This window comes from Cyanistes caeruleus, chromosome 12 (assembly GCF_971803275.1).
Source record: "Cyanistes caeruleus chromosome 12, bCyaCae1.hap1.1, whole genome shotgun sequence".
Lineage (NCBI taxonomy): Eukaryota > Metazoa > Chordata > Aves > Passeriformes > Paridae > Cyanistes > Cyanistes caeruleus.
Window position 1 is genome coordinate 15413375 of NC_141712.1, and position 21617 is coordinate 15434991.

General features: G+C 50.9%; 2 protein-coding genes across 9 annotated transcripts in view; both read right to left on the bottom strand.

The window, feature by feature from the left end:
- CPNE2 (copine 2) overlaps positions 1-10749 on the bottom strand; it is a 43742-nt gene extending 32993 nt beyond the window's left edge. Inside the window, exons 1-2 of one of the 6 annotated variants that reach the window (XM_086847486.1) lie at positions 10636-10728; positions 9771-9908 (exon numbers count right to left, since the gene is read on the bottom strand). Coding sequence is in view for 1 of the 6 variants with exons in the window: in XM_023934591.2 (XP_023790359.2) it covers positions 10636-10708 (73 nt within the window). In the remaining 5 variants the exon portion in view is untranslated. Of the gene's footprint in view, positions 1-192; positions 2327-2858; positions 3262-4790; positions 5296-9770; positions 9909-10635 lie in introns of those variants that run through there. The other 5 variants (XM_086847485.1, XM_023934591.2, XM_023934592.2 and 2 more) reach the window with 5 other exon arrangements.
- A 3192-nt stretch (positions 10750-13941) lies between these two features.
- The window catches only part of NLRC5 (NLR family CARD domain containing 5), a 34066-nt gene continuing 26390 nt past the window's right edge, over positions 13942-21617 (bottom strand). For all 3 annotated transcript variants that reach the window (XM_086847483.1, XM_086847482.1, XM_086847481.1), the window contains 12 exons: positions 21502-21585; positions 20940-21023; positions 20764-20847; positions 20028-20111; positions 19515-19598; positions 18620-18703; positions 17866-17949; positions 17011-17094; positions 16816-16899; positions 16240-16323; positions 15878-15961; positions 13942-15417 (listed from right to left, as the gene is read on the bottom strand). In XM_086847483.1, coding sequence (XP_086703609.1) covers positions 15336-15417; positions 15878-15961; positions 16240-16323; positions 16816-16899; positions 17011-17094; positions 17866-17949; positions 18620-18703; positions 19515-19598; positions 20028-20111; positions 20764-20847; positions 20940-21023; positions 21502-21585 — 1006 coding nt within the window. In that variant the 3' untranslated portion in view covers positions 13942-15335. The remainder of the gene's footprint in view (positions 15418-15877; positions 15962-16239; positions 16324-16815; positions 16900-17010; positions 17095-17865; positions 17950-18619; positions 18704-19514; positions 19599-20027; positions 20112-20763; positions 20848-20939; positions 21024-21501; positions 21586-21617) is intronic.

Here is a 21617-nt window from a genome sequence, read left to right on the forward strand (position 1 = left end):
ACCAAAGCAATTGTGCAGAGATAAATGCATTTTATACCATTATTAGTGCAAAACCTCATCCCACAGGACAGTCTTGACTTCTGATATTCTGATACATTTCATTTGTCACAACCACTAGTGGTGTTCAGGGGAGAAGAAAGGGGAGAAAAAAGAGGAAAAAAAGCATTTTCAGTTCAATTTATACTAACAAACCTTTGTGGCTTTCTAGTGGAGAGTGAGCTCTTCTCAGTCAGCAGCTGCTTCAGTACCTTTTGTTTTCTTTTTCAAGAGCGGCTCCTGTCTCATCCACTTTATCTGAAACCCCCGAACGCTGCTTTACTCCACCTTGATAAACCATCTGCTTCTGTTTGGCATTGACACCCCAATTAATATTATCTATTTGTTTTGCCTGGGTATGCGTATTTACAAGCCCATGTGCTGCCGGGAGCTGCCCTTTTCCCTCACAGCTCAGCTTCCAAGCTGGAATGGGGATGGAGGGCAGGGACAGGGTGATCCCAGCAGGGCTGTGGGAGAGAGAAGGAGCTCTGGACTCACCTCGGGCTGTCCCGAGTGCTCAGCCCTGCTGCAATGAATTCTGAGCAGAAAACAGCTCCAGCTCCCAAGGCTTGGAGCCCTCCTCTCCTGCCTGCCAAGATCTCTGCTTGGCACTAAGTCACCAGAAACAAGCCTGGTTTTAACCCCCACCAGTAAACACGAGCTCTTCACCCCAGACTGCTGCTCAGGGACAGAGCGGTACAACATCCCAGCTCCACAGGAACTCAGAAACTTCTCCAGAAGAAGGAAAACCCCATCCCTGGCTGCAGGACCAAAACAGCACCCACATCCCTTTCCCAAGCATGGCTCCCCCTTGCTAGACCAAGCCAGTCTGGTGCCATCCCTCCCCGTGCACAGCAGCTCAACTGCAGGACGGTGGCACACGTGGGTAACCTCCCATCTCCTGCAGCTTCAAGGAGGAACACAGGAGAAGTAAAAGTCCTCATGGTTCATCCCCCATGGCTGGGGGATGAGTTCCAAGGTGCCCATCCCTGCCGCTGCTCCACCCAAGCCCATGTTGCCAGCTGCAGCTAAAGTGAAGATTTTACTTAATTATTTTTCTTTAATGCACAGATCATGTAATCAACGTCTTAAAATAACCAAGCCTGTTCTATTTATGCTGCTGTCTGTCTGCTACTCCCTCTGAAAAGCAAACAGGGGGCAGCTGTGCTGGCATGGACCTAGTCCTGCCGGAGAAGGGAGATCTGGGCCGCGTTTTTCCATCTCCCCTTCCCCCAGATCTCAGTGCTGTCTCATAAAAAGCAGAGGAAGCAAGTGACTCAGTGGAAAAACCATTTTTTCCCAGGGCTGGCAGACACCAAAACATCCTCTTGGTGCACAGTACATCACCCATGCTCCAGCCCCTGAGCTCAGCCTGTCCGGCTCCCCAGGGTGTGCATGGGCAGGACAGGCATTGGGAAGGGGAGATGGCCAGCACCAGCCACCTCTGGAAAGCCACCTCTCCTGCCACTGCACTGGCACAGATCCAGCACCTTCCTCTTGCTACACCAGCATGGATAGAGCACCTTCCACAGGGCCAGGTGCCTCAGCACCAGCCATGGCTCTCCCAGTTCAGAGGCTTCACATCTGAGGCACCACCAGCGAGCCAGCACCATTCTAACACCCCCCAAAAGCTTCCAGTTCAGGGGGAGTTTGAGCTGGCACCGAAAGAGTTGGTGTGCTGTCATCTGTATTCCACTCTCTCCTCCCGTTTTTGTTCTCCTCTCCCCACATTTGCTGCCCTGAACAAAGTCCTGTGACTCGCTCAGCATCTGCAGCCAAATATTCTCCTGATGTACAATCGCAGCTGCCGGCTCCGTGCCGAGCTCACAGACACGTGGTCTCCCAAGGAAACACGGCCAGGTTCCCAATGAGGGGTCTCAGGGATAAGCCTGGAGGTCTGACTGCCCCATGGTCCCATCTGCTATCAAGAGGTGTCACAAGAGCAGGACAGAATGCAGGGACATGGTCACCAAATCCTTTTTGAGCTCCAGCTTCCAGGATCTTCTGAACTGAACATCCTTGTGCTTACAACTTCAAGTACTTTTTCCTCCATGGCTTGGTCACTTCCAAGCTGCTCCATGTCCACAACATCCCACAGAGAAGGGTTTTGCTGTTTTTCTGCGGGGCACACAAAAGCCCTGGGGCTGCCCTGTATATCTAAGAATATCTAGCAGTCCCAGAGCAGAGTCTCATCCCATGGTGTCCCAATCTCTACAGCAGATCACCAAATCATTTTTACAAAGTGTAAAATGGTCAGCAGAAAAAGCCGGGAGCTTTATTCCTCTCGTGTCTGAAAGGGAAAGAGGGGAAGGAGACACCTGCTTTGCAAACTAACTCGTGACTGAGGAGGTCCCCCCTCCCTCTGCAGAAGAGCAGCCCCATGAGGAGCAGTTCCTCAGGCCATGCTAAACCTCTGTTTTAAGCATTAACAAGAGAAAACAGAGGAGAAAAAATAAAGCTGTGTTTTAGGTAAAACTTTTTTTTTGGGAGGTGGGGTGTTAAGATTAATAGTGCCCTAAATTCAGTGGTCTCTCATTAAAGAAATAATTTCTGTCATAGGTAATACCAGGAATATTTGAAACAGACGCAGAAGTACCAATACCCAATGGTGACACCATGCAAAATCCTGCTGTGTCCATCCCAGGGAACAGGAGATCCTTCTTTGGGATGATCCACGATTTCTGTGATAGCCCACAGAAGTCCCCTTTGACTATTTTCTCACTACAGCCTATTGCAATTGTGGAAGCAAAATCCCTTTCAAGAAGGCAAAAATGAGAGAGGAGTATCAAACAGGTAAATTTGGGTTGTTATAAATCACAAACCTGTGGATACACAGAGGGAGAGCAGTGATACCCATGGGAGGATTAAGGGCAGATGAAAACAGCTTGTCAGAAGATGGAAGCAGGAGAGGAGTATGAGGACACAGCAACTGGTTGCCCAGAGCAGCAGAAAAGTTGAAACATGGGACACATGGAGCTGGAGACACCAGGAAAAGCTGGGATGCCCTGCAGTGGACACCAGAGGCAGCTCCCCACACCACCACAACTCCCAGGGGTCACTTTCCTCTCTCCTGCTGACAGAGTCATCTCCAGAACTCCTTCACAAAGCAAAAACATTTGCCTCTCAGTCCCACCTAGGCAGTTCAGTGGACTCACAGCTTGCACCTGGTCCTTTCTGCAGCCTCTTTACCTTCTGCACTCAGGTGCAATTACTCATGCACTCTGCACCACGCTGCCAGTCCCCCAGCAAATGCCTCTGGCACAGGTGAGCAGGATGGGAGGCAGAAAGGGGATGCTTGGTGCAGCCCTGTAGATGTTCCTTGGGTACCTGCTACTGTCAGAGGACCTTCATCTCTCTCCCACTGGGCAGGGAAAGGCTCTGAGCATCCCAGCACAGGCAGCACAGCTGGGACTGAGCTCAAATTCTTCCAAATTCACAGAGATTTGGGGTAGACCCAGCAGAGAGATGCCCAGGCAGGGCTCTTGTTTCCAGCCTGATGTGCAAGCCCCGTGGTCCTGCTGGCTGGAAGCCAAGGGGACTGTACTGAGATACTCTGGTGCCTGCTACAGAAGGACAAAGTGTTTCAGGACAAGCTAATAAGGTGGTATTTCCAATGAACCTTTCCTGATGGAAGCTGTCCCTAATGGACAATAGACAATGCTGCTCGTGCTGACAGCTGGGCTTCTCACACCAGCACTGCCAAATTCCAGCTCGAGGGCTGCTGGCCACTGCTGTGACAGTGGCTGCTTCTCCCTTTCACACTCGGGCAATAAGCACCCACAGTACCAGCTCCTCTCACACTGCTGCTGTCCCCAGAAAAGCTCTCACCCTCCAGGTCTCTGCAGGTTTGGTGCCAGTGAGGGCAGCGCTCACCTTGCTGGAACCCCAAGCAGCACATGGGCAGCACCCAGCACGGCTTCTCCAGGGGTGACAATCAGCAGAGCCCTGAGAAGTCACTTCAGGTAACCTGGGAGTCACAAATGGCAAGAGAACTCCAAAGCAAACCCTGTGGCACCCCCAAAGTGGCTCATCTCATGTTGAAAATATCATCACCTGAAAGGCAGCTCCAAAGCACTTTCCTGTGCCCGGTACAGAGCTGAGACAGCCACTGCTGATGTCAAGCAGGTACCCACCACCTCCAGCAGCCTTCTCTGCCATCCCCACTCGTGGCACAGCAGCTGCTGGAGCCCGGGAGGCAGTGGCATTAGTGGCATTAGTGAGGGGGCTGCCTCACACTGAAGGATCACAGTGGGAGTGATTCCTCCACACAGCCTCCTCCAGCCCTGTATCCCTGCTCCCTGCACCACCTCACAGCCCTTACTGCGATCCCAAGGGTTCTCCTGTGACCACCAAACGTGCCCCCCTGGCTCCTTTGGATGTTTCCTCCATCAGAGCAGGAGCTGGAGGACCTGGGGCTGCTCTGTCCTGAGTAACCATCCTGCAGCTGAGGTGAGCTGCCCGAGAGCACCGGGAAAGGCAAAAGCCCCTGGGGGATGAAAGCCCGTCCTCTGCAACCAGAGGATGGACCCAGGTCCTCACAGAGGGGCTCACACCCACAGAGACACCAAAACTGGAAATCTCAGCAAGCCAGGGGTGTGAAAGGAAAACCAAACACCTTTTATGTGCTTCTGGCATGGAAGCAGCTTGGGGCAGAGTCCCGGCACTGGGACCAAAGAGCAAATTTCTTCTCCAGCCCTCTACAGATAAAGTCTGAAAATGTCCCCCAAAGCCTCTAAGTATCTAAACCCACTTACCGCTGAGCAACCACGAGTCCCAAGAGCAGGAGAGCCAAAGAGAGGGGGGCACCCCCCGAGCTCCCAGGGTGTTTCCGCAATCCTCAGCTGCCGTCGCAGAGCCGAGGGCTCCGGGCGGCCAAACGAAAGCAAAAGCCGCTCCTCCGGAGCCCGCGGTGACGTGGGGACAGGGGCGACACCGCTGCTGCTGGCACGGGCCGGGAGGAGCTGGGCGCGTCCTGGGAGCGCGCTCAGCAACTCACAGAGTGGGGAAAAACAAACCAGGAAAAAACCCCCAAATCCACAAAGAAAAACCGCCAGCAAAACAAAACAACAACAAGAAGCGCCAAAAAAACCCGCAGGAAGAAGTCCTTTATGGGAAGCGGAGAGGAAGCGGAGGGGCTCTGCCTGCTGCCAGCACACAGGGGGTGCCTGTGCGGGAGGCAGAGCCCACCCCTCTCCCTGCCCCTCTCCCTGCCCCGCTCCCTGCCCCATCTGCCCCTCTCCCTGCCCCGCTCCCTGCCCCTCTCCCTGCCCCATCTGCCCCTCTCTCTGCCCCTCTCTCTGCCCCTCTCCCTGCCCCGCTCCCTGCCCCTCTCCCTGCCCCATCTGCCCCTCTCCCTGCCCCTCTCCCTGCCCCGCTCCCTGCCCCGCTCCCTGCCCCATCTGCCCCTCTCCCTGCCCCTCTCCCTGCCCCTCTCCCTGCCCCGCTCCCTGCCCCATCTGCCCCTCTCCCTGCCCCTCTCCCTGCCCCTCTCCCTGCCCCGCTCCCTGCCCCATCTGCCCCTCTCCCTGCCCCGCTCCCTGCCCCTCTCCCTGCCCCTCTCCCTGCCCCTCTCCCTGCCCCGCTCCCTGCCCCTCTCCCTGCCCCTCTCCCTGCCCCGCTCCCTGCCCCGCTCCCTGCCCCTCTCCCTGCCCCGCTCCCTGCCCCTCTCCCTGCCCCTCTCCCTGCCCCATCTGCCCCTCTCCCTGCCCCTCTCCCTGCCCCTCTCCCTGCCCCGCTCCCTGCCCCATCTGCCCCTCTCCCTGCCCCGCTCCCTGCCCCTCTCCCTGCCCCTCTCCCTGCCCCTCTCCCTGCCCCGCTCCCTGCCCCTCTCCCTGCCCCTCTCCCTGCCCCTCTCCCTGCCCCATCTGCCCCTCTCCCTGCCCCTCTCCCTGCCCTTCTCCCTGCCCCATCTGCGCCTCCAGGATCGCTGCTCAGCCAGCCACAGGGCAAACGCGGAGCAGGGCGAGCTGCGAGCTCAGGACACACAGACACAGACAGACCCCATTCCCGTCTCCGCCGGCACGCACGGATTTGGCTCCGGTTCGCGGGGAAGGCTTGCAGGTTTTCGCTTGACTACGAGTTTCCTCTGGGGCTCAGTTTAGGGAAATGTGTGATTCAGGGCAGAAAACATCACTGCGAATCGTGGCGGCCGCATCAAGCCCGGCACACGGCTGCCCTGCAGGGCGGACCGAGGGAAAGGTTGGTGTGCCGGTTCCCAGGCAGAAATCCTCTGTCCCAAAGAGGGAAACGCCAAACCTGCCTCCCCAGGGCTCTTGTCAGGCACCTGCTCCTGCTGCGACAAACAAACAAACCAGGAGGTGCAGGAAGGGAGGACCAGACACTCTCAGGATTTGGGGCACATTTTAACTTCCACTGTTAAAAATTCCCTGCCCCATCCTACCGCAGCCATAAGAAAGCTGGGCACACTGCCACAAGGAGGGGGGGATAGATGTTTCAAAGCTGGATTTGGAGGAGAGAGTGGACTCAATTAAAGCCAGCCCTATGGAAGGTAAAGGATCGAGGCTGTGGGGAGGGTGGCTGGGCTGCAAAGGACACGCAGCCAGCAGGGCTCCCTTGCAGGTGCAGAGGGAGACTCCCCCATCCTAACTATACACCATGTATAAAACAGGCTGTTTAACTTATTAACCACTTTTCTATGCTATTGAAAACAAAAATGCTGGCTTTCTGAATCTTAATTGGATTCCTATTCCCAGCCAACACCATCTATCACATGTGAGAGGGGAAGAAAAAAAAAAAAATTGTCCTTTATGTGATCAGAAATATCTTTAACTGCTTTTGGACCTCACTGCATGTCAGCCTAACCTCATGTCAGGCAGAACAGCCCCAGCAGCAGGCAGCTGTGCAGGCCCCTCCATCCCATGCACTATTTCATCCCTAAAGCAACCAGTGCTTCAGAGCTGATGTGATAAATAAATATTAATTCATGGGTACCTATGTGCAATGCTCATTTGCACTGGGACACCAACACCAAGTCATGCAGAGCACTGCTGTCCCCATGGCTGGAGCCACCTTTCCCCCTCCCTTCCATCCCACCACTCGGAGCCCCCCATCCCTTCCCCTTCACAGACAGGATTTTCATCACTAAGATCCAACGTTTTCCCACAGAATTTTAATTTTTTTGGCCTGCTTTGCAGCAGAGAGATGCTGCCACTCGATGTGTGAAGCTTCACCCTGAGACAGAATTGTGTGCCAGCGACACAAAAATGCTGTGCTTTGTGAGAATGACGTCTGACTAATTCTCGACCCCTTCTCAACAGCTTTAGACACCGCTCGAGGGAATATCAGCCTGGGTTTAAATGGTTGCACAGCACTGGACTTGTTTAATAGCAAAACTTGTATTCCCAGCTTGTATCATGTTTAAAATCAGCCTCATGACAGCTGATGTTTCTTCCTAAATCCTCAGCTTCTGGAATCACGTGATGGTGGAAAATCCAGGGCTGGGGGGAAGGCGACTATTTTAGACACAAGATTTTTCCTGCTGGCTACAGGCAGAAAATATGACAGCTCCCAAACACAAGGCTTTAGCAAAAGCAGCAGAAAAATAAAATTGGAGCTCTTCTTGCTTGTTGAAACAAACTCGTTTGTTTTTCTGGCATTTTAACAACGTTATGATCTCCAAACTCACCTGAGTTCCTGGGAATTAGTTTTTCCCCTGCTCCCATCATCCGTACAAGTAACCTTGCAAAGCCAGCAGCCAGGAAACTGAGCCAAAGCAGCAAAAAGTGATGACTCAGGTCCTTCAGCAAATATTTTACAGAGGTTTAAAGGACAAACTGTAATATTTCTGGGATAGAAAGGGTGGGGAAGTGTTCAATTCTCTTTTTTTCACACTGTTTTGTGGGTTTTGCATCCTGCCAGAAGCACTATTTCAAATGCCAGGTGACTCCACTGCACCAGAAAATCCACCTTTGCTTCTATCCCCCCACCCTGCCTCTGAACACCAGCCAAGGCTGTCACATAAAGAGTTCCTTATGAGAGCTGGCAGCCCTGAACCCTGACAGAAGGCTGCAAGTGTTGCTTTTTCATCAATTAACCTGGAATTATGTTCCCAGCACTGGAGAACAAGCCCCGATTTACGGTGGCGCGAGCGGCCCTGGCCAGCTCCCCCCGGGCAGAGGTTTCCACTGAAGTCAGTGGGAAACTCTTTCCACCAAGTGTAACGGGAGCAGGAGAAGTTATTCCTCCCAGACCCTTCACACACCACTCTGAGACTGCTGAAAGGCAAACAAAGCTGATGCAATTCCAGTAGACAACTGGGAGACTGGTAAATCGTGGGGTAGCTAGCGGCTGCTCCAGCACCGCACAACCCCGGTGTTTTGGGGTGAGGGAGGGGGATCGCTGGAAGAGGAGCGGAATCCAGGACTGCCAAGAGCTGTGCAGCTGATATATCCCCCTAGGGCAAAGAGCATCCTCATCCACAGCTCAGCTCCAGCAGCTGAATCCAAGAAGGATTTTTCCACACTGGAATCCCCCAGTTCCTGGGCTCCAGGCCCCCTCCTACAGCACAGGCTGGCCATGCACTGGAGCTGTCTAACCCTGCCAAGCAATGGCTTCACAAACAGCTTGTCAGCAACCAGCATGAGGTCCCTTGCTGTCCCCCAGCACAGGCCCCAGGAGCAGGGATGTCCCCAGGACATGCTGATCCTCAGGATCTCCGTTCCCTTCAGCTGGAGTTCAAAGGGCGGCAGCGAGGGAGAAGCGTCGCAGCAGTCAGACCACCCTGCCCACCCTCACACCACGCCAGGGCCATCTCTGCAGCCCCTTCAAGGGACACAGACTGTGTTCCTGACCAAGCAGGTCCCGGGAGCAGCAGGGCACATGCCACCAGTGCCAGCAGAGGCAGGCTGCTGGCAAACTCCATCCCCAAGGGGCTGGGGACAGTGTTGGCTCTTAGAGACCAGCTCCAGGACTGTGTGTCTACCCAAGGCAGGTGCTAGGGGCTGCCTACACCACAGGAAGACGAAATTCAGGGACACTTGGAAGCCTCACTAGAGATGCCCTCACTCTTTCCCTCTACTTTTATGCCAGTCAGGATGCTCCAGCAGCAACAGCAGGGAAAGGAAAACACACATCACCAGAAAACGTATGTCCCAGGCTATCACACAGCTGTAACTAAAGCAAGTGCAGCATTCCCCCAAGGCAGCTACAGGAAAACATCCTCCACTGACTGCGTTCTTCGAAACAACTCCTTTCCACATGGCCCGAGCTTTTGTTCCCAGCCTTCCTCCTCCCATCTCTCCATTCCCTGCCCCCAAAGGGCTTCGGTGCAAGACTATTTCTGGCTGATAATAAATAATTCTCTGACTCCAGAAAAGCACGGTGGTATCATAGGTCCCAGTACCTGGGCTGGCTCCAGGAGGGTGCTGCAGGTGCCAGGGGAGCAGGATCAGAACTCAGCACACCTGGGCTATGCTCACAACTCCAGCTTTTCCAGCGAGGATCAGGTGTATTGCCAGGAGGTTCAAACCTGGTCCTGGAGGTTCCTGAGGATCCTCCCAATTCCTTTCCACAAAGCAGCTCACGCTCTGGGCAGCCAGCAGCAGGGACCCAGCCCTTCAGAGATGTTTCTGCCACCGAAGCTCAGCTCTTTACTCACCTCTCTTTCCTGTTCCACCCTCCTTGTGCTGACCAGCTCCAAAGGGTGTGTTTGCCCACCAAGTGCTCCAGCCCCACTGGCTTTAGTCCAGCCACTTGCCTAAATTAAGGTTACTCACACAAAGACTTATTGCATCAGGTCTTCGGGCTGGCAGGGCTGACAGGAAAACACCTCCCTGCCTGCCGGCCTCCAGGCACCCTGGCACTGCCGAGCGGAACGCTCCGCTCGCCTCTTCCTCAGAGAACAAAGCGTCTTGCTGGGCACAGAGGAGAGAGAGGCAGCACATCCGTCAGCACAGACCCTCCCAGTGCCCCCAAAACGCACGGCATGAAGGATCTCATCCCCAGCTGGAGCAGCATCGGGCTGCAAACAGCTCCTGAAAAGCGGCTCTGCGATTCCTCAGCCTCCAACTCGCCAGATCCCCCCTGTGACTCAGGATGAGGAGAGGGGCTTGCAGCAGCTGCCCGGAAAAGAGCCCTACAAATACCCGCAGGCCTGGGGAGTGAAGCCAGCAGGCCCTGGCATTTGCCTGGGGGTCGCACGCCCAGCTGACACCTTTACGAGTGGATACAGACACACAGAGGGTGGGGAGGGAGCAGCTTGCACAGAGTGGATGAGGGGAGCCGGGCTGGGGACGGGGAGCACAGAGGGACAGGGGGACTGTCCTGAGGGGCGGCCGAGGAACGACAGCTCCCGCTCAGGGGACGGAGGCTCTGTCCCATCCCAGGGGATGCAGGGTCTGTCCGGGAGGACGGAGGGTCTGTCCAAGCGGACAGAGGGCAGAAGCGCCACCCCACAGCTCGGGACGAGCCAGAGAGGGACACTGCCCTGCGGTCCCCATCGGCGGCGGACACCGCCGTGACACTGTCCCGGCCACCTTCCCACAGGACTCGCCGCTATCTCAGCGCCCCCCCCCGAGCCACGGCGGGCCAGCCCCACGCTCCCTTATCCCCAGGGCATCCTCGGGGGCTGCCGGTACTCACCGGGCCGGGCCGAGCAGCTCCCGCGGGGCTGCGGGCTCAGAACCTCCCCAGGGCCGCGCCCGCCCCTCGCCATCACCGCCCCCCCGCCCGCACGGCGATGGCGAGGGGCGGGCGGTGCTCGGGCTCCCCCCTCCCGGAGCGAGCATCATCCGCCTCCGATTTAAAAAAAAAAAAAAAATAATTAAAAAAAATGAATAAGGATCCACCCCAAAACTTCTTCTCTGGCTGCTTTTGCTAAGCTGTTGGGGGGAGAAAAAAAAAAAAAAAATCAAAATTAAAAACAATGCTTAAAGCAGCCTAAAAAATACATCTAGAAAATTGTTTTCTACGTTATGCGCTCAGGTCCAAGGAAAAATAAAACTTTGTTGGGTCAACACCCATCGCTTTTCAGCGAAACCACTGGGTTCTGTGCTGTTTGGGAGAAAGCAGGGTTTTCCCTGCCCAGCCAGTGTGGGTGCTCCTGGTGCTGGACTGTGTCCTGCTGATTCTGCTTCCCGTGGGAAAAAGAAGGAAAACAAGCAGGCCCCAAATGCACGGCCCAGAGGTGAAGGGCTGGCCAGTGGCACACTGACCCATCACCATCACTCACCCCAAGGAGCTGGCGTGTGTTCCTTTCGAGGCTGGTGCCACCAGGGTTTGACCCCAACTTGCCATTAGCAACCTTGGTGGAGACATCATCAGGCACCCAGGACATTTATAGAGATATTTTTGATGTGGATATAGGGTAATAAGGCTGAAAGCCTCCCCCTGAGGCTGCTGATTAAATAAACCATCCATATTTGCTCAGAGCTCTTTACTATGAGCTCTGCTCATGCTTTGGAAGATCACAGGCAAATAAGCAAGTTCCGAATTCTCCTGGCTAGCTGGAATGCTTTCCTCTCCTTCAGTTTGAGCTGTGGAAGGCACAGGAGTTTGAAGGCAGGGAGTTTTTAGCCTGCACAAGGTTCTCCCTCCTCCAGCCCCGCTCCCCTCCCAGCCCCAGGAGTGGAGCAGTGGGCACAGGACAGGCTCAGGGGCACCAGGGCTCCTGCTCAGCACAGGCACCACGACACTCAACACCCAACTAAAAGCTGAGCAACCCCGTTCTTTCTGTGTAAAGAGCTGTGTGGCCAGAAACCATCACAGAAAGGAACGAGGTTGTGCCTGAAAGAGGAATTCAGTGGGAGAAGTGGGGTCTGTGCCAGACCTGCCCTCCTACCTCCTTGCCTGAGGCTTAAAATGTCACTTTGAGGGGAAAAGGGAGAGGCAGACGGTATTTCACAAATGCCAATATGCCTGTTTTCTCACAGATCAGTTTTTCCTGTGTTTTCTCTCCTGCCAGCACAATGCCTCCAAGTCACAGCAGGTTCAGGGATACCTGGAACTGGTTTTAGCAGAGGGGAAACAGTGGCTGCTTTTCCTGCTCTTTGGAGCTGTGGCCATCGTGTGCAGCAGCCCGGCCCAGCCTGGCTCCTGCTGCTCTCCAGCACAAAATCCAGGCTCCCTCCCGCCCTCCAGCAGCGTGTTTATTTACAGCACAGTGTTTCTTTCTAAAGATCTGGTCTCAGGGGGCAAAATGCCTTCTGTGTATGAAACCAGTACTGACTAGCTCAGACATTGTCTTCCAGAGACTGCAGGCAGCCTGAAACAATAGGGGTGTGCAGGGAGTCCTAATGCATTTCCATTTTTGGACCACGATAAATCCGAAACCTAATAGTAACAGCTCTAAAAATGGCCCACGGTAATTAGGTGGTTGGGAACTGGTTTGTTATTCGGCCATCACACACAACCCCTAATGGCCTCACGTCTTCCTGCATTCCAGAGGATCCATTTAACCCCTCAGAATTGGACAAAGCCCCCAGGTTCCCCTCAGAAACTTTCAGAAACGAGCACGAGCTGGAGCACATCGCAGGCACGATGGAGATGGGAAGCGTGCCCCAGCAGTCCTTGGCATTGCACAGAAGAAATGAACCACAGGCCGATCGTGGTGTTGTGTTCCATGCACAACTCGGTCCAAATCGCTGATTTTTAAAAAATGCAACCCATGCACATAAAATCCAGCAGAGAGCCCATTTTTATCCCAAACCGCTGGATTACAGACAACCGCTCCGCATTTTTGGGGTTTTGCTGACACCTGGTGTCCTGGAAAGGATGCTGTGTGTTCCTGCAAGCTCCATAGCCACTCTCTCAGGTCAGACTGGAGTCCTGAATTTGGGAGAAGACCCTGAGAAATGCAGGTGTGCAGTTAGATTCCAGAATCCCTCTTTTAACATCTCAAGAGCAGTGCCACAAGAGTATTCCCATGATGTCTTACACCACTGCAAACCTCACGGCACAGATGGACACTTCCTGACTTCAGGAATCAGGGGAACTGCAGAGGAGGAACCTCAAATCTCATCATAGAACAGTTTGGGTGGGAGGAGAGCTGAAAAATCATCTTGTTTCCACCCCCTGTCTTTGCCAGGGACACCTTCCACTATCCCAGGCTGCTCCAAGCCCTGTCCAACCTGGCCTTGGACACTTCCAGGGATGGGGCAGCCACAGCTTCTCTGGGCAACCTCACCAGGAAGAATTTCTTCCTCATATCAGCTCACCACATTTGGTGAAGCTTTTCATAAGTGGCAGTGTTTAGATCCGAGGTACTTGCTTACTCCATTAAATTTTAGCCTGATGAGGAGTTTCACTACCTCTTTTTCCCTTTGTTTTGGTTTTTAAACCCCTTTTCAGAGCAGTCTCTGTCCCACTTTTACACCAGCACATCATTATGTCACAAAGCATGATGCTGATCTTTAAATAGGGACAGTGGCTCCCCCAGGAATAACCAGCACCACCTGTTCACAGCCACTTGCCCAAAGATTTGCTGGACCAGCATTTCTATCTCATTCCAGATGTCTGCTCTGCCCTGCCCAAATCACATCAGTTACATCTCCCCAGGCAAACGCTGCTGCAAACAAAATTCCATAAATAAACCCACCACAAGACTCAAATATTTACAGCATAAACACGTAAGGAAAACATTGCAACACCAGGCAATAGATGAGAACAGTGTGGCTGCACAAGCCAGAATTCCAAGTCCAAGGGCAGTTGTCATCTGTCTCCCCTAAGGAGCAGCACACTTGGTGTCTGGGATCTTCCTCCTGCGCTTCCCACAGGTCCAACATCCACACAGGTTTGGGGTTCAGGGGACAGCAGAGACTTGAAGGATCTTTCATGTGGACATTTCAAGCTAATTGAGCCCTCCCTTCTCCTGAAAGAGGTTAGTGCAACCAGTCTGAAACCCCACAAAGCTGTACAAAACCCCACATGAAAACAATCAGCAGCAGCACATTCCTGTCAGCACAGAGCAGTTGGTTTTATTACAAGTTGTTTTACAATCTCAGTCCTTTAATGTTTCTCAATGAAATTCATGGTAATATCAAGTGTTTCCTTTTTATCGCAGTATAAACATTGATCTTTTTTTTTTTGGCAATGACCTGAAATTTCAAATGCCCTGAAGTTTTTTTTCCACAAGATAGAGGAAATTCTGCATGGAAAGGAGGCTGATATGGAGAAAACAAACCCAAATATTCCTTTTTTTCTTACTTTTTTTTTCTTTCTCCCAAGAAAAGCTGTGGCTGCCCCATCCCTGGAAGGCCACCTGGCTTTGAGAAACCTGGACTAGTGTAAATTGTCCCTGCCCATGGCAGGGGTGATGGACCTAGGTCTTTAAGATCCCTTCCAACTCCATCTGTGATTCTACTTTTTTTTCCTAAAAATCATAGAGGAATTTCACACAGTTGCAGATGATTTTCAAGCAGCCTGTTGGAGTTCATCTGTATCAATGTCAATAATTTACAACTTTGTAAACAATTTTACATTCTCTCCTGGAGGATGTGTATTTTTTTACTGCAACACCCTGTAGGTGTTGTAATCTTGATTAAGGATAATGAAATACTCTGCTGGATTTCTGAATGCCTGAGAAAATACAGCTCATCCTAGAATAATGCAATCATAGAATGGTGAAGGTTGTAAAAGACCTCTAAGATCATTGAGCCAAACCCTTAACCCAGCATCAACATGTTCATCTCTAAACCATGTCTCCAAGTGCCAAATCCACACATTTTCTGGACACTTCCAGGGATGGCAACTCCAAAATCTCACAGTTCTGAGAAAACTTAAATCTGTTTTTTGTGACTGTGTGTGAGAACTTAATTATGGCATCTATTCTGTCACCCACTGCCCCTCTCTCAAAATAAAGACTAAGTATTTACCTTTCAACACAGTTGAAGTTTGGATAGAGGTGATGGTGTACCTTCTATTGTAGGGCAATACATAAATAAATAATGTCTAGTACATAACCATTCTTAGCACTATTTGCTAACAACTTTCTGGAAAGTTATTCTCTTAAAGAGAGTTTGTGTTTTTACACCAAGAAGACTGTAATGTCTGCTCAGCAGCAGCTCTATAAGTAAAATAACTTTTAAAATATTTTTCTCTTCTGTACAGTAAAAGGTCACAAGAAACAAAACAAACAAAAAAAACTTTAACACAAACAAACAAAACAAAAAACCCAAACAAAACAAAAAAATGTCAGTGTCCACATTTTGTTAGATGTAGCAAAGAAAGGCCCGATAGTTACAGTATTCAGTTGTAGGAACTTTGAATTCCTGAGTTCTCCAGTGCAGTTTTGAGGGCAGTGGGAAATGGAGAGCAGCTCCTAGTTAGGCAAAGGATCTTCTTTTCTAGCTGAAGGAGAAACACAGTCTTGGGTCTTGGCTTGTCAACCTCTCAGCGATGCCCTTGGGCACTGGGTTGTCCCACAGCCTGCAAGGACAGCAAACGTGTTACTGCAGGACCAAGAATGGTGCCCAAGTAACTGGAAGACATGGATCCAGTATCTGGAAGACATGGATCCCAGGAGGGAGTGGGACAGGGCATGAATGTACATCAGAAGTGAAACCAGGAGGAATGAGAGAAAGAAAACTTTTAAGAGCAAATGCAACAACTTCCTGATGGGAACATTACACAACTGGGTCTTCATTTTTGCCTCATTTAAAGCCAGCAAGCTTTTCACTTCCATTTTTCCCTGGACTTTTTGAGGAGGTGCAGCTGTCCTAGAAAACACCTTCAGCTTACTTGTGTCTGCATTCCCTGCAGTATCCTATTCCCTGCCAGCTAACCCAGGGCAGCAGGGGCATGGGTCACATCTGTCCCCAGACTCGGCATCCTGACTTCTCCTTGCTGAGCCAAGACTCAGCCACGGAGCTCTGTGATTCCTGCTCACCTTAGGAACTGAATTTCTGGGCACTTGGCAAGTTCCTCCGCGAGCTTTGTGGCCCCACAGGCTCCAACACGGTTTTTCTCCAGGCTGTTTTAAAAACCAAAAGAGAATTTTGAAATCCAAAACAAATCCGGTGTGGAAAACAACAGGTTAGTCCCGTGCTGTAAAATACCTTAAATAAAATTAGTGCTATTTCATGTGTATAGGCCAGGAAAGGCAAGGCTTGGTTCTTGGAGCAGGCTAAGCAAGAATAAAGCTGCAGAAGGTTGTTCCTAATGTACATCCCCTTTTTGGAAGTCCCGTGATTGAAGGTTCAATGACAGAAAAATGAGCCTTCCCAGGGTTTTTCTCAGGGCTGTACTCACTCTAACACCTTCAGCTTTTCCATTTTTGGGAGAGCAATGGCCAACTCTCGGGCTCCTCCATCTCCAAGGGCATTCCAAGACAGTCTAAGGCAGCAGACAAGAAATCCCAGTTGTGAGTCTGGATAAACACTAGTGCCACTGCTGTGACATTACCCCTCGTGGATTAGCCTTTCTGCAAGAGCTAATCACCCTCTTATCAAGGCAGGTAAACATTCCCTGTTTTGAGGAAAAATTGAGGGTTTTCCTCCATTTCATCGCTTATTTCCATGTATGATAAGACACCAGGGAGTGTCTGGGGGCTGTGGTTATCTCAGAGTCCTGCAGGCCCAGGGAATGAGATGTGAAAGATGAAAATGACTGCTGAGCACACAGCTTTACCCCAGTAAAAATTTTTAGCAGTATATTTAACCAATTAGTGAATTACCAGTATATTTACCACTGGAAAGTACTTGGTACAAAGTGTTAACAAGTACCCAGCAGGGTCAGAAGTGCCCTGCATTTCCAAATAGGAGCAGACATTAAAATGAGAGTGACCTGTGTGTGCTGAAGAGTCTCCCCATCCATCCCCACACTCACATGATCTCCTCCATGGAAGGGCACTGTCGGAAGCCGAGACAGAGTGACTTTGAAGCACGGTCAGTGATTCCACAGAATTTCAAGCTGAGGCAGCAGGGAGAGAGCAAACAGAGGCCATGGTGTGCTGGAGTCAGAGCTGTGGGGAGCACACAGAGCCGTGCTCTGCCCTGGCAGCCCCGATGCCCCGGTACTCACTCCATCCTCCGGAGGTGTCGGAAGCACGGCAGCCCCATGGACAGGGCACGGATACTCTGTTCCCCAAGGTCGTTTTCTGATAAACTGTAAAGTGATGGAAAAGCTTTGAGTGGTGCAGAAAAAGCAGGTACAGTCAGAGAAAAGCCACCATGAAAACGTAATTATGTGAAGCAGCAAGTAAATAACTACTACCCAGACCAAGTGAGGACTCTGAGGACAGCAGGGATGAGCCAGATTGGTGCACAGCAATTTTAAGTCAATTCACTGCTTGGTACAATGGGAGTGCCAGCCCTGCTGTAACTCCCAGCCTCAGTCCTTGCAGCAGGGAATTGCTTGCAGACAGAAACATGGGGTTACACCCGTGTCAAAGAAGGACAGATGTGCAGCACATCATGTGTTGCATGTGAAACTGGAAATAAAAGGTTATGCTGGAGTTAATGACTGGTATGACTTGAGAGGAAATGACAGTGAGGGAGAGTGGAAATAAGACCTTCCAAACCTAAAGGGGTTACAAGGGAGCTGGAGAGAGACTTTGGACAAGGGCATGGTGAGAGAAAGGAGAATAGTAGCTTCAAGCTGACAGAGGGCAGGATTAAACTGGATATTAGGAAGCAGAAAATCTTCCCAGTGAGGGTGGTGAGGCCCTGGCACAGGTTTCCCAGAGAAGCTGTAGATATCCCATCCCTGGAATTGTCCAAGGCCAGGCTGGACAGGGATTGGAGAAAGCTTGTCCAGGAGAAAATGTCCCTGTGCGTGGCAGGGGATTGGAATGAGGTGATCATCAAAGGTCCCTTCCAACCCAAACCAGCCTGTGAGATGTTTGGCACCACCCCAAGTGCACCTGCCATGACCTACCTGATCTCTTCCAGCTGCTCACACACCACCAGGGCTCTGGCCAGCTCCAGCCCTCCTGCCTGCCCAATGTTATTGTTCTGGAAGCTAACCAAGGAAATGTAAACATTGGAGGATTATTTTGGAATAAAGCTGTAACAAAAGCTCATATTTAACTTTCCAAGAACCTAACCGGGGGGGTCTCCTACCACTGGGATTCCTTTTCAAAATTATCATTTGATGACATCTTAGATACAGGCTGGAAGAGGTGCCTCTAGGCTAACTGAGCCCAAGGAGCACTTCTCTAGCTCACCAATTTCTTGTTTTGTTACTATAAAACAGTGTAAGAAAGTCCTACATGTTAGAGTCCTGGAAGGACTCCCACAAAAGTTTTAAAAATATAGTAACACTGATTTCAGGGAAAATAAATGACTCAGAGGTGCCTGCACAAAAAAGTGAGGGTCCATAAAAGATGCTCATTTTTATGCTTGCATTCCACCAGAGGCAACAAAAACCAACGTACTAAAAAGCAATTTTAAGGCTTATTTTACTGTATACTCTCTTCCTGGTACATCTCTATAGCTAATGCTGCAGGGGGTTAAGCAAGAAGAGTTTATGTGACTCTTACAGCAGAGTAATTGTGGAGGGTTTCTCAATCCTGGGACACTGAAATTACTCTCTAAACAACCAGTGCCCATGCCTTTTCCCACTCCTTCTTTCAACAATCCCTATATTCCCCAGGATATCCAACCTTCCTGGGGCAGAGGCTGACACTTACTGCAGGATCTTCAGGTTGGTCATGCGAGGCAGACAGAGGGCAAGAGCCACTGCTGTCCTGTCTCCAAAACCATTCCTCGATAGTCTGGAAGAAGCAGAAATGAAATGTCACTGGCAGTGAAGCCCAGAGCCTCATTCCTCACCTGTGTGTCACCCACGCGGATGTGTGACCCCCATCCCTCACCCACGAGCGCCTGGGACTGTGCTGAAAGGACCTAATGTGCCTGACTCAAAGGACTCTGAGGGTGGGAGGAAGAAACAATGAGGTTTTGAAATCCTGCAGCAGAAGTTTAACAGGGAAGTAAAAGTGAGCTGCACTTCCCAGAAGCACACTTGTCTTCCTTCCTGACTGAGTTACCCGAGCTGGAATGGAACTGAAATTGCACTTTTTCCTGTGTGCCCATAATCTGAAGGTTACAAGGGCAGTTCCACTAGCTTAACTGTAACTTTTCCTTATTTGTTATTTTAAAATTTTATTTATTTAATATGGCAAGGCACATATGTTCTTTAAACTTGTCTGGAATAGAACATCAATAGATCTGACTGTGTAAAGCCTTTAACAGTCCACTTCCCTCCATTTCTGCAGCCACATAGATTAATGGTGAATTCTTGGGCAGCACAGGCTCTGAGCAGTTCTTGTGCTTGAGACACTGCCTATAAAACTGCAGATTCAGCTCTTGAATCCATTAGTCCACTAATGCAGGCTGCACAGCTCTTGGAAATCTTCAAGACAATCCCCAGACCTTCCACACCAGCAGCACCACACATTTCTATGGTGTGTGGCAGAGTTTTTACCCTGCTCTCACAAAAATCAGTGGCTTTATTTGGGCTAGATCAGATTTCTATGCCTTGATTTTTGCCCAGCTTCTCAAAAGGACATTCAAAATGACACTTACAGTAACTCCTTGATGTGCCTGCAATGGGCAAGAGCTTCCATCAGCTTTTCCCCTCCAGCAGGACTAGGACAGTTCCCTGAAAGGCTAAAATAAACGAGATTCTCTGACTAAACGACAACCAGAAGGTACCATCTTCAGATATTTCACTGTTTGCCTGCTGTGATGGGAAACTTGGGTCTCTGGGGAAGGATCTGGGGATTTTGGGGTTCTTTTGTCCAGTGCTGAGTAACTCCTGGCCCTGCAGGCGCTGTGGGGAAGGAGCAGTTTTCCCTCTCACAGACAGAACTGGGAACTTCCTTTTCTTGCTCCATTTCCAGGGTTTTTATTTCAAAAGGTTGCAAGGCTTACCCCAAGAGCTGAGCCTGACAAAGAGCCTGGATGCTCTAACTTCTGTTCCCTGGGAGAAGGAACAGTTTGAATCCATGTCTCAGCCTTGCACTGGGATTCCCACACAGGCATCCCCACCAGCCATGGCCATGACCAAAATAGCTGAACCAAGACAAAGGGACTCACTTGATTTTCTTCAGGTTTTGCTTTTCCAGGAGGACAGCAGCAAGATTTATCAGGCCTGGATCTCCAATCTTGTTGTGGCTTAAACTTTAAAGAAGAGATGGAAGGCTGTGTTGTAAAGGAAAACAGCTGGCAAAGTACAAGATCTTACTTAATGTGTCCCATTTGCTGGATGACACCTCAGGCCTTGCCAGCAGAATCAAAGAGCTGCTTGTCTCAACTATCTCACAAAAAATTAATAGGTGTTAATGAGGAATTTAAAAAATTGCAAAGAACAATTAAAATCACTGGCTCCTGTTGACAGGTGGGGAATTACTTCAGCCAGAATACCAAGACAGGATGAAGACAGGTTGTTATTATTTTCCAAATTGCTACAGTGGAGACTGGACAGCATCTGGCAAGAGAGAGGGGGAGAAAGCAGAGCAAGCCTGGGACTGGCTCCAGATACAGATCTTTTCAGACCAGGCAAATGCTGGATCTGAGGCTCTCCCAGGACAGAAGGGAGTCTCTAGTCCTATCCTGGATCCCAGGGAAGATAATTTGCTACATGATTGCCACAGAGTGGGGTAAGACCAAGGTTTCTGAACATCAAGTTCTGATTTCCTCTAGTCCAGTGCACCTCATGCATGAGCACTTTGCAACCTCCCTGCTTTTGTCACAGTACTGTGCATAAGCACATCTGGCTCTCTCCAAATGCTGGCACTCGTGGTCACCTCTCTGCAAGAAAGGAGACACTTACTTGATTTCCTCCATGTTGTGCATTTTCCTCAAGGCTTCTGCGAGTCTGGAGCAGCCATCATTCCCAATACTGTTGTGGTTCAAGCTGGAAACAGCATCCCCAGGAAAATGGACATTAAACTCCTGCTACTCAGCGTGCCAAGCCAGGCCAGAGGCGAGCTGCAGTCACATACTTACATCAGCCTTTTCAGGGATGGCATCCCACAGAGCCCCAGCACAAGCTCAGGGACAGCAGCACTGCTGAGCTCCATGTAGCCCAGGCTGAAAGATGAAATAACAAAGGTACAATTAACTAGCCAGGGACAGTCGTGCCAGCACTCGGCACAGAGGGGAGCAGAACAAGAGTGGGAGAGATGGAGGAGTGTATTCTAGTCCCTGTGAATAATCTGAGTTTTGTTCTCTAATGCAGTTCTAATGGACCTGTCTGGATTCTGATAAAACACTGACAGAATACCAAAGTTCATGGAGCAAGGTGCAACTGTAACCACAAGACAAGATCCTTGCAAAAAAACACTACCAAAACAGGTGATTCTCCACTGGAATTCCTTGCCACAGGCTACTGATCTCTGTCTTTCTCACTCACTGTACATTGTGAATAAAAAAGGATTGGTGAACCTTCCCTATTGGGAGCCAGGAAAAGCAGATCTGTCCACAGTACATGCAGAAGAGAGGCTGTGTTTAACTAAAGCTTCTAGAAAGACCTGGCAGCCTCTGGACAACCTGGTAACAACACACTCACTTGAGTTCTTCAATGGCCTGGCAATTCTGCAAGCCTGAGTTCAAATAATCGATTCCAGTTGCTGCAACACTGCCAGAGGTCAGCCTGTAAAACAGCAAGGATCACAGGAGAAGATT